The sequence below is a fragment of the Camelus ferus genome, chromosome 30 (genome assembly GCF_009834535.1).
Source record: "Camelus ferus isolate YT-003-E chromosome 30, BCGSAC_Cfer_1.0, whole genome shotgun sequence".
Taxonomy (NCBI): domain Eukaryota; kingdom Metazoa; phylum Chordata; class Mammalia; order Artiodactyla; family Camelidae; genus Camelus; species Camelus ferus.
The window spans coordinates 19,166,437-19,181,251 of NC_045725.1; the positions used below are offsets into that span (position 1 = coordinate 19,166,437).

Consider the following 14,815-nt stretch of genomic DNA (forward strand, 5'->3'; position numbering starts at 1 on the left):
ATCGTAGCTTTCAGCTAGTGCTTCTGGTGGGAATGTGAGGCTAAACACGGGGTGCTGTGGCAAAGACTGCTACTTTACTTTGGGCTTATCTTTAGTCCAAAGCTCCCTTCCCACACTTTAGAGAAGACCATGATGAAATGATAACTATGACTAATCCACTTCCCACAGTCCCTGGATGACAGCTTCTAGACCTGTGATGGTGCCGGAGCTCCCTGCTGTCACACCTCCCCCTGCCTAAACCCATCTCTCCTTTAGACCCTCCCTCTTCAACTCTAGACTACTGTCAACTATCTACTTGACATTTCTGCTTGCGTGTCTAAAAACACCTTAAAGTCAGCATGACAAAAAGTGAATTTCTGATCTTTTCTCCTAAATCAACTCCACCTGAGCATTCTTCATCTTGGTCAATGGTGACGCTATCCTTCCGATTATTCAGGCCAAGACCCTCAGAGTCGTTCCTGCCTCCTCTCTGTCTCACGCCCTCCATCCACTCTGGTTCTGACCAGTTCTCACTACCTCACTGCTGCCAACTCTGTCTGAGCCCGATCATTTTCCCTCTCTTGTCTTGCTTCAGGAGCTTCCTAACTCAGCTTGCTTTCTGCTTACGAATCTCATTTTCAGTCTATTCTTAACAAAGACGTCAAAGAGGTCCTTTTTGTAAGTCAGCCCATGTCATTTTTTCCTCAAAACACTCCACTGGCTCCCCATTTCACTCAGAGAGAAGTTAAATGCTCCGTCTCCTTTACCCCCGACCTTCCTGCATATTCCACTGCTCCAAGCCACACCCTGCCAAGCCGCCCCCATGCCCCTCCTCTTCCAAGGTCACCCCCTCCATGCCTCACCCCCATAACTTCTCTGGTCTCATCTTTATTACTCTTGCTCCTCCTGGTCCCTCCACTCCAGCCACACCAGCCTCTGGGCTGAACCTCCAACTCTCTTGGCACGCTTCTAAATTATACCATCTGACTGGGTGGTCCCCTCTGCATGGACCACCCCAGCCAGATTTCTAACTCTCTCACATCATCAGGAAGGACTTTGCTCAAATGTCCCTTCTTAATACTCATCCTGGGTAAAATGGAAAAATAGCTGCGACCTAGACATCTCTCCCCATCCCACTCTCGCCTGTGGATTTGCAGAGGAATATTTCTAGACATAGACCAGCGGGAGGGGCGCTCGGAACTCCCGCGAGACTGGATGCCCACGGGGCGCGGGAAACCCGGTTGCCGCCTGTGCCCCGGCCGTCTGCACGGAGGCTGCGCGAAGCGAGGCTGTGAGAGGCCTGAGGAGGCTGGTGGGAGCCCCGGCGGTCTTCCTCAGACAGTCCGGGAGGCCGAAAGCCCCTGAATGGGTGGGCGCTGCGCCGTCCAGCCGGCCGGGCCTAGGGAGCTTGCTCCCGACGCCGAGAACTGTTCTACGCGGAGCGCGGCACCTGGCCCTCCGGGCGGCCCAGGCTCCGTGCCCGGGACGCAGAGGGGACCGCGGGGCCTGGCGTCCTGCCGCCTCCGCCCAGGCTCGGAGAGCGTGGCCTCGCGGCCTCGCTGCCCCGGGGGCGCTGCAAAGAGTGGGGAGGGCCCGACGAGGGGGCCGCAAGCGGACACCTCAGCGACAGAGGTCTAGACGCGCCCGCGCGACGGTTGGTGGCTGCCAGCCGGAAGCACTGGAGCTAGCGATGCTGGGTTAGTGTAATTGCCTCATGCGTGGGTTTTGTTTGTTTGTTTGAAGCAAAAGCAAAAAAAAAGAATAGATGGGTTCAAGGTATACGCACTTGAATTTCTATTGCCAAACTATCACCCGGAAAGATTCTCCTAATTTACATTTTACCACTAGTGTGTTAATTCCTTGCTCAAAACCGTTGATAACACTGCATTATTAAAAAAACAAAGCAAAACAAAACAAAACGAACTTTACCAATTCCTTGCTCCAAACCATTGGTAACACTGCATTACTAAAAAACAACAAAAACAACAACAACAAAAAACTAAAAACTTTGCCAACCTTATAGGCAGTTATGTATTATTACTGTTTTAGTTTATATACCTTTGATAACTATTGAGGATGAACATCTTTTTACATCTTTATTGGTAATTTGCAATGTTTACTTTTACAAATTGTCCTTTGTCTATTTTTCTTTCTTAAAAATTGCCAAGTTATAAAAGCTCTTTTTGAATTAACCATTTCTTAGCATTTTGCATTGCACTTAGGTTACTTTTTTATCTTTTTTTTTGTGATTTCTTTTGGTCATGTGATAATTAAAGTGTTCATTTAACTGTGTTAAATGTTAGTTTTTTTGTCATGTGAAAAATTTAGGTGTTAAAGGTTTATGTCTACTGTCTTCTTTCATGGGATCGAATGTTGCTGTTTTGCTTAAAAATGTGTCTCTTACTTCTTTTATGAGTATTTATCCATATTTTCAACTAAGTTTTCTGATTTTATTGTTTCATCGAAATATTTATCTAATCTGGAGTTTATTCAGGTTTAACATGTGTGAAAGGTTGCAAAAATGGCTGCAATTCTTCATGCTTCTCAGTATGCCCACCCTCCTTGCAATGTGAAGTTGCAGCTCTGCCCACAGAGGAGGTGGAATCTGTTTCCCCACATCTGAAGTCTGGGCTGGCCTTGTAACTTGCCTTGACCAATAGAATGGTGTGAGAGTCACAGTGTGCCATTGCAAGGCTAGACCTTAGGAGACCCTTCGTGCTTCTGCTTGCTCTCTGGGGACCCTACAGGGCCATTCTGTTAACAGCCTGCTGGGTGAGGAGATGCACGTGGCCTTGTTTGTTGCTCTCCATCACTCCAGCTGACCGCGAGTCAGTTTCCAGAGATGTGGGTGAGGTTATCTTGGACCAGCTAATCCCTAGCCAAGATATCAGATGAGCAGTAGCTGACAGCAGCAGATGGGTGAATGAGAGCCAAGACCAGGAGAAGTGCTCCTCTGCTGAGTCCAGCCCAAATTGCTGTCCATCAGAAAAGTGAACTAAATAAGTGGTGGTGGTTTTTAAGCCCCTGAGATTTGGAGCTTGCCTGGTTATGTAGTAAAAGGTAACTGATGTATGAAGTAGGGAATCCTATTTTATTTATCTAAGGGTTAGCATGCAGTCTAACATCATTACTGAATAATTCATCTTCTTGCCACTGATTTGAAATGTCACTTTTATTTCAAATATATTGTCTTGGTTCTGCCTCTGGATTCTCCGTTACATTCTAGTGATTTGTCTGTTCTTTGTGTAATAGCCTTACTCAATAATATGTTTCAGTATCTGGAATGATAAGTCTCACTTCATTATTCTTTTTCTCCTACAGTTCTTAGCTATTCTTGTATTTTTATTCTTCCAGATGAATTTGGTATTTTTTTCCATATTACAAAAAATATATATGTTGGGCTTTTGAATGGAGTGTTACTAAACATAAAATCTGAAAAGTATTGACAGTTTAAAAATATTGTGCTATCTAGAAATATAATATTTTGAATAATTTATTAAGTCATATTTTATATATTTTAGAAGATTTTATAGTTTTCCTCATGTAGCTTTCTCATATTTCTTATTAAATTGATGCTTGGGTATTTTCATTGAAAGAAGGATTTTTTCATTGTAATTTATAGTTAATTATGTTTGATTTTAAGAAAACTTGACCTATATTAATTTTATAACTGACTACCTTACCGAGCTCTCTGTTTTTAGAGTAATGTTTAAAGTTGGATTTTTAAGCTGTGCAAATCATGTCACTGCAAATAATGATAACGTTTCCTCCTTTCCAATATTTTATTTTGTCATTGCATCTTATCGCTTTGGTTAGCCCTTTGAGGATAACGTCAAAGAATAGTGGTGAAAAGGTCACCCTTTTCTCAATCTTGCCTGTACTGTTTCCTTTAAACAAGATCACAACTCTTTGAGAGCAGACTCCATGTCTTGTTCTTTTATTCTTTCTCCCTTGATTCTTAGCACATTGCCTTGTTTATATTTGTCTGTAAGCAAATATTTAGTAATTCAAGGATCAAACACTTATTGCAGACCTTCTTTGTGTCAGATGTTGTACAGGAAACTAGGTGTGCAAAGATTAAGTCCTCCAGTTTTAGGGGCTTTTAAATCCGTTTATATTGTGCGGACTTTGGAGTTGGCTAGAACCAGGGCCAAACCTTGGCTTTGTGTTTTATATGTTGTGGGGCTTTGGAAATTTTATGTCACCTTTTAAATTTCAACTTTATCCCTTCCCCAAATATGGAAATTAATAGTAACCCTCTCATGAGTTTCTTGGGAAGATAAGAATACATGTATAAGAGCATACTGAAGGATTTCTGAGTAAATGAACAGAAACAGGAAATACAGAAAGAACTATGGTGGAGGGAGGGGACTATGGGCTTAGATTTGGATGTGCTGAGTTCAAAATTTCTGTGGAAATCTAAATGAAGCTATATGTTGGGCAGCTGAATATACAGATCTGGAATTTGGAGAGATTTAAATTTATGAATATGCTATTTAGGTCTTTAATGTTTTAAGGCCCAGAAAATCACTCTGGTCACCATAAAGAGGGTTTTTTTGGGGTAAGTAGGTGGGAAGGGAAAAACATATGAAGCCAAACTGAGGATAGAAAACCCCCAGAATGGAGGCAGCTCAGGGATGGGGGAGTTATCAGGAGAGGTAAGTGCCACAGAGTGGTCTGGGGTCAGCATTTAGAAGGCCACCGGTGCCCTCTCAGGAGCAGCTCCATTGGAGGTGGGAGAGGAGGCGTGACTGCAGTGCATGTGGGAGGCCAGAAAGGAGAGAGCAGCTATGCGGGGAGGATAGAGGTGAGCGCCATGCTGTCCGGTGGCCCGGTGGGTGGTTCATAGCTGAGACCCAAGCAGTATCCATGACTGGGGTTCAGATATGTCTCTGGGAATCTCTTCTGTGGGTGGCCACATCTAAGTCTTTATTTTGGGACCTGAGACACTCCTTTGACAGGCAGCCAGCAGATTATAGCCCCCAGTGAGGATCTCCCCACTGGGTGATGGAATGCAAAGTGGTTTTGGTACACTGAGGATTCCAGAGAATTCAGAGTACCTTTGGCTTCTCAGTGGTTCCAGAACATCAGCACAGTGGACATAGGCTGCAGCGCTTGGCAAATGGGACAGTACCTAGCAGAAAAAGCATTGGGTCCAGGCATGATCATGATGTTCAGTGAGAGCGTCAGTGCCTAGAGGATGCAGTGGTACCTGGAAGAAATGATACAGGTGCTTTCCAGAGCAGGCAGGTCCCAAAGGGTGTGGTGGTATCTTCCAGCATCAGAGGAGGTGGTGGCAGGGGGACTTTGCCTGATAGTTGACTAGGCTTGCCTGTGAGTACATTTAAGACAGTGCTTGGGGATTCTCAGAAATACACAGGGGGCCCTTGAGGGGCTTAGGGTCTTGTGTGTCAGTTAAGTGTAAGAGCAAGCCAAATGTGGGTAATGAGTATTCCTGTGATCCCTTGTGCACCATGAGCCAGGCTGTACCTGAGGCAACATGGGTTACCAGGTGAAAAAAACTGTCCCTAAATTGGCCACAGGAGCCGTAGCAGAACAACCATTTGCTACTATCTCTGGGATTGTCTCTGCATGGAAGGTGTTTTAGCAGGACACACACACACACACACACACACACACACGGAAAGTGTTTTAGCAGGACACACACACACACATGTGTTCTAGGGTGAAATCATCCAGAGACAGTGGGTTAAAGAATACTGAACAGCTTTTCTTACATAGACCCTTTTACGAAGGGTCTCTGGTATCCTGATCCATCTGAGTCAAACTTGTTGAGCACGTTCTTGTTGAGCAGGTATCTGGTGCACTGGGTACAGTGGTGAATGCCAGAGACATGGCAGTCTAGTAGGGGACACAGTGCTAATAAAGATTATGAATCTCTAGGAGGAGGTGTAGAGAATTCAACATTCCCCAAACTTACACCATGAATCCTTTCTGGAGGAACACCTGTAACACCTTCTGTGTTTGGGACACTGTGCAGTATTGAAGGAAAAGAAGTGGGAGGAAAGCTGGGAGGGTGGGGTATGGATATTTGGGCTCTGAGTAAAGGACATTAAACGAGTTAAGGAAAGACAAGGAAAGAAACAGTACACACCATGGAAAGTGTTTGTAAATGAACAATAAAGCCTGAATGGGTGTGAGGTGAGAGGAGACTGAATTGCTCTCCCCATCCAGAGCCCTTCTCTTTTTCTTTCTTTCCTTTCGTCTTTTGCTTGCATCGCCTCCAGGTCAATAAACCTATGACCAGAAAATCCACGGACTCTTGAGTGGGTGGCGCCTTATTTTGGTCACCACATTTTGTGGTTAGGATGTCCAGCCCGGAACCAGAGAGGGACGCCATCCTGCCTCTGGGCGTCAGGTGGCGCTCACACACCGTCAGAGAAGTTTTTGCAAACTGCCTCAGTCTGAAGTTTCTGTTTTACCAAAGGGGAAAGCTGTGGCTTTCTGCAAAATTCTGCAACAAATTGATTGCCTGCAGACTTATGCGCCAGAGCTCAGTTCTCCAAAGGAGGGTCTAATACTCACATGAAAACCTAATTGTAAAACACCCAGCTCAGGCTGGACTGAAGGCCAAATCCTGTTTCTGTGAACGCAGCTACACTGTCTCGTCTTGCTTGGTCTTTGTGCCTTTTAAACAGCTTTCTTACAGGGAATGTAAAGACCAGAGGAACAGCAGAGAAGGAGAGCTGGAGAGAGGGTGTTGTCTGGACTCGGGACTTGGGAATCACTGCTGACCTACAGAGAAATCTGGGACGCAGGTACTTTGGACAGATCACTTGCCCTGAGCAAGCCTGGGTTCCTTCACGTAAGGAAGGAGGACGCTGCCTCAGTGCTTTTGGATCTTTGGGGAGATGGACTTTTCCTGTGTCCTGTCAGCTCTCATCTCCTTCCTCTGCAACAGCTCTTGTGCCTTGATCTCTCTTCTCTGGCTTTCTGTCCTCTGTTATTCCTGGACTCTTCGTGATCAGTCTGTGGGGGTGAAGTGGGTAATACAGAACAGCAAAATAAAACAGCGCACAACGCGACAGGCTGTGCCTCTTACCACCTGAGCCAGTGCCCTCTCTGAGCCTCAGCGTACTTATCTGTAAAGCGAGCTTTACAGTGCGTACTTGGAAAGGTTGTTTTTATAAGAATTGAAGAAAATAATAAATATATGGTGAATCATTTGCTTTCTTATCCCTCTGAATAAACAACAAATACAGACTAACACTCGCCAAGAATTTGAGTCTAAAATCTTCATTGATTCATTTTCAGTCTCAGCACTTCTAAGCCATCTGTTTTGTTTCTTTTCACTTGGGCTGGCTCTTTGTGACATGACTGCTTTTCCATTCATTCGTTTATGAAACAAATATTTATTGAGCATCTTATATGCTCCAGGCACTGTACTAGGTACTACTGAGTATATGGCAACAAGAACAAAATCCCTGATCTCATGGAATGCATATTTAGTGACAGAAATAAATAAAAAGCAAGTAAATAAACAATGCATAATTACAAATATTTACTATGAACGAAAAGTACCTTGATTTAAAAAATATAACGAGGGGAGGGATATCTTAGGATGGTCAGGGGAGGCCTTTTTGGGGCAGTGAACTAAAAATACAGAGGAGGTGGAGGTGAAAGTGAATACTCTCCTGCAGAGCAGGCTGGGAAACACTCTGTGGACACCTGCTGAAAGATTTTATTTTTCGTCTTTAAATAATAAGTAACAGCTATGCTTATAATAATGTAATAAAATCCATTCTATAACATTTTACAGTTTATATTAACATATTTCTTTGGAAATTTTTGTCAAGTGTATCTTTTTACCCTAGTGCTTTATTTTCAGCCTGGTCTGTAGAAGGTATCCAAAAAATGCTTGCTGAATGAATAAATGGTTACACGATCCCCAAAATAGGCAAGGCAGGGGTTACTGCCCCATTTCAGGGGTGTTGAATTCCTTATCCCTGTCCTTATGGTTCAGAAGGGGATAGAACTAGAACTAGAATCCTGATTTTGTTTTTGTTTTTGTTTTTTGACTTTTACTTCAGTGATCTTTTTAGTATTTCAGTCTTTGGACTTAAAGTCTCATCCTTGTTTTTATGAAAGTTCTCATCAACATATTAGAGTGTTTAGGCGAGACACAGGCCATATATCTGACGGAAAACCAGTGCAATCTTGTAGGGAATAAGTTGTTTTTAGGTAACAATGGTGTTAACCCGAGTGCAATATCCACACCACCTACACTCCACCCATAAAATCCTGGGCAGGTTTACACCTGCCAATTGCTGATTCTTGGGTGTGTTTCACAAACCAATGATTAGCTCTGAAATTCTAATGCTTCTATGAGTTGTTATGAAAGAATGATTCCAAAGCATCAGGAAGGATGTAGCAGCAGCATTGTGCGTGTTGTAGAAAATCAATGAATATTTCAGGAGTGGAAGTGGATCTCTTCACATTCCCATCTGTACTCACTCCTCTTCTGTAGGAGGTGAAATTCAGAAAGATCTCATGGGTATCTCATGTGTTGGTGGATTAGTAGATAACTAAAGAAATGCCTGAATAGAATGATTTGAAGATAAGATATCTGGTCAAAAAAAAATCTCGTGGGGATCTGGAATGCCACCCAATGGCTTTGTTTCCTCATTTTAGGTAGAATCTTTGCCTCGCAGCCTTTCTTTGAATACAAACCTACTAATCACTGTGCTAGAGTCTAGCAGGGATGCAAAGAAGAATAGGAGTTCTCCCACCCAATACATTCATTCATTCATTCATTCTACAAGTATTTCCTGAACATACTACATGCCAAACACTGTGCTAGGCTCTGGATGAGTCAAACAGCTAACATTTTGAATGCTCACTACAGGCAGACACTGTTCAAAGTGCTTTTTATGTGTTAACTCATAGGCTCACAACCCCCCTTGATAAATCAGAAGGTGAGGTCCAGAGAGGTTAGGTGATTTTCCTGAGGTCACACTGCTAGAGAATAGCAGTGACAGGACTCAGACTTGGGCCTTCTGGCTCCGGAACCGGAGCCTTAACAGAGTCCCTCCCCTGGGCTCCTAGTCCCTCCTGTCCCTGGGGGAGACAGAAATGTAAAGAGATGAACGAGAGTCCAAAAGGGCTGTGGTCCAAGGGGAAACAGGCAGGACTCCCGGAGCTGGCTGCCTGGAGCAGCTGGGGAGCTGTCACCAGGCAGGAGACAGTGACGCCGGAGCCACGGCTTAGTCACAGAACACAAAACAGCACCTCTTTTCCTCACTGACTCGCTTTGCTATTAAGGTGTATCATGCCACTGAGGTTACTTTGGTAACACAATTTTTAATTATTTTAAAAGTAATATAAATAAATAAGGTACTAATTGAAGCAGTGAGTGCCATTTGGGTTGGGGAGACATGGCAGGTACATCGTGTGTGAGGAGTCTCACTTACTTTTCTCTCTCAACCCTTTTGTTCTCTGGGTCAGTTGTGGGGGCTGAGCCACAGTGGAAATCTCCAGACACTGGTAGCTCTCCCAGGACCACGTGGGCCCGATTACACCACTAGAAATGGAAAGGAAAGTTGAAGGGGGAAGGAGATGGATAAATTCAGCCACACCATCGTGCGACTATCTGTTAATTCTCTACATGCTCCTTATCCCTCACAATCTTGCATCTTCCATCTCCTTCCCTGAAGTACAATGTCATCGCTTACTCCCGACTGTCTGTAGTCCTAAAGGACACAGCTCATAGCCTATCTCTTTAAAGAAGCCCCTCTTACCACCAGCCCCGATCCCCCTCATGTCAAACTCCTATGGTGCTTAGGACCTACACCATCCATCTCACTGGTGAACAGACACTGCTTTGAATAGCTGATATGTTCATATTATGACATTATATTTCATATCTCTTCAAACTCAACTCAGTACCCATTTCCTTGACCAGAAGCTTCTACTTAACTATATACATCTAGGGTAAGACTTTCTTTTAAAGCCAAGGAGATCTTAAATGTGCGTCTGCAAATTTCTCTCCTTTTAAGCTTGTCAGCAAGTCGATTTTCCTAATCCTATTTTGCTTAATAATCAGTTCCTCTTGTGATAGAATGCTAACACTTTTGCATAAACTTCATTTACATTAAAGTTACAAAAGTTTATATGCATCAGCATGGTTGTTGCCCCTTTTGAGAATATTGCATTGTTTTGTGTACACTTAAAAATTCTTTTCCTCATAAAATATATATAAACATACAATTTACCATCTTTACCATTTGCCTATACTTTTAAAATCTCCAAGATTTTGAGCTAAATATTCTGAATACATTTATTTCTTTTTATACTTCTAATATTTCATAAATGTATAAAGCTTCATATTATCATTCATTAAGTGCATCCTATTGGGACATTCTTGCCTCCTTTTTGCTGTTCTGTGATAAAAGTGAAAACACACATAAGGAATATATTTACATAATAAATTCATTACAATTTAACTTTTGTGTTCCAGATTAATTCTAGATTCTGAAAGTTTAATCGATAAGTTCCCAGTTATGAACAACTGCACCAAGCTCGTCGCACTCTGCTTTTTACCTCCACACTTTTCTAGGTCTCAAATATTGTCAGTACTTACAGCTGGGGTTCAGTTACTTTTGATATTACTTTAGATTTTAAATCTAAGTAATACTAATAATATGAACATCACTACTACTAGTAGCTAACACTTGTCAAACACTTACTATGTTGCCAGGGATTATTATAAGTGATCTACACAGAGTGGTTTATGCACTCAAAACATTAGTTCCAGTCAGTGTCCATGCAGAGTGACAGTTTATACCGTCTCGTGGAGTTAGACCAGCAGTAGGTACAGTTGTCTCTTGTCCTCCCCGGGTTTGTTCTTGGGATATAAGGCACAAATATCAAAGTTCACCAAGAAGTAAGTGAGTAGCAGACTATACTAGACTGGAAATTCCTTGAATTATTTGTTTTTGATGCCCCAAGTGCTACTTAGCACCCAAATGTTTGAGAAATGAATTAATAAATATTATTTCATTATGGCCTAATAAAATACAGGATCATGATGGGCTTTGAAATGGCAGGGGAAATAGCTATGCAGGAAGCTGAGTTTGCAGCTAAAACATACCTGCTGTTAGGGAGGTAAGTCAAGGAAAACAGCTATTTCCGTCAAGGGAAAATTTAAAGTACATGATATTGGCTTCGTGCGTGATTGCAAATGTCAAAATTCCATTAATTTGATTTTTAAAGTTTAAGGTATTCTGCCATTTGGTTACTCAGTATATGAATAGAATGACATTTATTCTACTTGGCTCTCTGTAAGCTGCACATGCACATTTGTTTGAAGGGTATCATTTATCCCTTTAATGAGTATTTTAGGAGTGCACCATGTTGGGCTAAATAGGATGTGTGAACTAAAGGAACAGAACTCTGAAATTTAGACACTAATGGAAGACAGACCTGATAAACATGAAAGTCTTAAGGTATAATGAAAAACAGTGTGGGGTTAAGTGGCAACGAGTGATACAGACAGGATGATGCATCCACAGAGTTCAGAGAAGGGAGCGGATGATCAGCTGAGGCCTGATGAGGAAGGTACGATTCTGTTCATACTTGAACTGCAGGGAGGGGAAGAAGAGGTGCCTTTAGGAGTGGAGGTATATTGTGACCCAAAGGAGAAATTAGTAAGGTCGCACTGTCTTTTGAGGAAAGGTAAGGATATTTTCCAGTTTAGAGTGTTTTTTTTTTTAAAGGTAATTTATTGAGCACATACTACATGCCAGGCATTGCACCAAGTATTAAGGTGCATCATTTAACATAATCCATCATATCACCCTGCAAAATAGTTGTTACTAAATCCAGATGAGGACACTCAGGCTGAGGGAGGTCACGTCACTTGCCCAAAGTCATATAGCTAGTCAGTGACAGAGTAGACGCTTGATCTCAAGTCTCTCCCTCACAAAAGTTTGTGTGCTAACCCATCTGCTCCCATCCCAATTTTTCCAAAACAAAATATAATCCAAGTGTCAATCTCTCTCGAAGACTACGCTTCCTTTAGTATATTTAGGGGTAGGTGGTTTTATCTTGTGTTTCCCCTAAACTATTTCTCTGTAGCACATGTTCCTGCTCACTTGTCTCAGTCAGGCCCTGGGGCTCTGCTCACTTCATGGAGGTGGGCTGGGGGGTCACTGGACACTACAACCGTTGTCCTTATGATATGACCCTCTTGCCGTTGTGCTGGCTTCAGCTGAATGGTGGTGTGGAGAAGGACACAGTATCTCTTATTGCTCTGTTCCTTAATTCTTGACTATATCATCAACACGAAACATAATGAAGGAATAAACTGGAGGTTGTCTTAGTTTGGATGTAGGTTTAGTCATAGAAACAGAGACCCAGCATTAATAATGGCTTAACTATAATGGGAATTTTCCTTCACCATATTAAAGTCTGTTAGGGCAGCTCTCCTTTATGACAGAGTCTGGGGCCCAGACTTCTACCTTGTTGTTCCGCTGTCGTAAGGCAGCCGCGTGTAAGGTCCAGCGTGGTGCACCGTCATGTCTATATTCTAGTAGTCTTTTTCAGGAATGGCCTGGAATTTGTGCACATCACTTTCACAACCATCTTATTGGCCAAAACTCTCTCTCTCTCTCTCCCCCACCCCAATCTCTCTCTCTATTTCTCTTCATCTCTCTGAAGGAAGTCATACCTGAAAATAGGAAAGCAAAGATTGTACCTAGATAATTATAGGACTGCATCCCTCCCAAATCCAAAGATTTGAATAGTTTGGTCTTTTCTCTTGGACTCTGGGAACAGCTATATTATGATCTAGGTTTTACAGATGACTTTTAATCGTTCATTTTTTAGTCGTTTCCTCTGTGGCAGAGATTGCTAACTATTCCTCAATATTCTTTTCATAGGCATGTAACTTCTGAGTTTCAGCAGCTGCTTGGCCACCCAGAATACAGATAGCAGTCCTCAGCCCCCCGGCAGCTAGCAGGACCGTGAGAGAGAGCGGTTCTGGTGTACAGCGGACACCTTCGTTCTGTTAAAGGACACTGGGTGCGCCTCCTTCCACAGCAGTAGTTCTCACCCTTGCTTCTCGCCTCCAGCGCTGTCCTTTGACACGACAACCTGCAGCCATACTTTTGCCAAATTCTGGGGTTTTCTATCTAGAGTTACTCATAAGGGACATGAACAGAAAAACTGAGCATTGGCTTTTGTTGAAGTAAAGTTACGCCTTTTCATTCTCCAGCAGACCACTTGGGTAATTAATGGAATATGTATGTGCAATCCTCACACACACAGGCACACACCCATATCCCACTCACAGGGACAAAAGTTATTCTTAGATTCAATGCAATCTAAGTCCAAATTAAGGAAGAGAAATGCTTTTCAAAGCCATGATCTGCGCAGATACTGAAGCCAGCAGCATTGAGAGCGCCTTGTACTTTATGTGGAGCAGCATGAATTCCTCTTTGTTCTTGGTGGAGTCGGTTGCTCTTTTCAAACATCAGGGCCTTCTACCTCTAAGGATACTCTTCACCTGTTCAAATCAGTAACTTTGAATATACCCTTTTCCCTTTGGGTCAGGTGAAAGTTTTACCTGAGGTGTAATTCTGTCTCCCTAATCTATGAAAATCATAATAAAACAAAATATGCCATGTATTTGCTTCTTTTCAGAGTAAACCCTAAGGTCTGTGTAGATGTGGTGGTTACAGCCATATTTCTAATTATATTTGGTTAAATGTTGTTTTATAATCTGAGAATTCTCTGAGCTTGTGCATCCTCCAGTGATGGTCATTTTTCTGGTCTGATGCAGTTTTCTTTGACAAGTCCTTTGCACGTGCTTCTATCTGGCATTGCCACATTTGAGTCCCAACTCAGCTCTGAGGATGCATTTCACTTTTCCTGTCAGCTATTAAATAGTTACTTTTAATTAAGACATTGACTTACCTTTCTGCAACAGCTCTGTTCCTCAAAAATTCCCCTCCAAGATCAGAGCATGAGTATCTAAGACAGAGATATTATATAAAAATGTAGAACTCATAAATGACAGTCATTAAGGCAAATAGGTTTAGTTTTCCCTTTCCTCCCTCTTCTCTCCTTGCATCTTTCTTTCCAAGCAAATGACATTTTTAACTACAATAAAGTTTTTGGAACTTATGGATAATCTGGGTTTAAAAGATTACTTTATGTTAGTATGGAAATACAAGTTGAACAGATATTATAGAAGAGTGTTACAAGTGTACCCAAAGTGGCTTTTTGCTTCATGTCATTGGTAGTTTTTTTTGTTTTTTGTTTTTGAAACAAATTAGAAGTGAATGTTCACCTTTGCTCGGCCTCTGCCAGCAGGTTCTGTCTGCAAACAGTAGTTCTCAAATGTAGCCATCCGTTGGGATCACTGCAGGATGTTTAGAGATGTCAGTGCCTGAGTGTCTTTCCAGGGCTTTTAAGTTAATTGGCCCTGATTGTGGCCTGGGCCTCTGGATTTAATAGATGATTTTAGCGTACAGCTGCTGTTGCAAATCTGCTCTCTACTTTTTCATAGGGATATTTCCTGAAGGATGAAATTCTGAATTATTGACTTATTTTAAAATGGTTCTAAAAACACTTATGCTTGGCCGGTAGAGAGAACAATTGGTGAGAAGCATTGAGAATTGGCTAGAATTAGGAACAGAATTGGAATTCCAAATACTCTGGATCCAAAGGGAAGCAAGACACAGATACACTACAGGGTGGGAGACAAAGTGACTGAGCCACGCAGAATCAGAGTGAGGATGCATCTCGTCGAAGCAGATGCAAGAGGGAAGGGGTGAAGGGGTGGGCTCTGCTACTCCAGCCTCTGAGGTGAAAT

The 14,815-nt window shown here is 42.6% G+C and overlaps 1 protein-coding gene across 1 annotated transcript in view; it reads left to right on the forward strand.

Annotated features, from left to right (window-relative positions):
* The first annotated feature begins 338 nt into the window (after positions 1-338).
* The window catches only part of LOC116660609, a 48,278-nt gene continuing 33,801 nt past the window's right edge, over positions 339-14,815 (forward strand). The window contains exons 1-2 of the mRNA XM_032470449.1: positions 339-410; positions 1,157-1,676. Coding sequence (XP_032326340.1) covers positions 339-410; positions 1,157-1,676 — 592 coding nt within the window. The remainder of the gene's footprint in view (positions 411-1,156; positions 1,677-14,815) is intronic.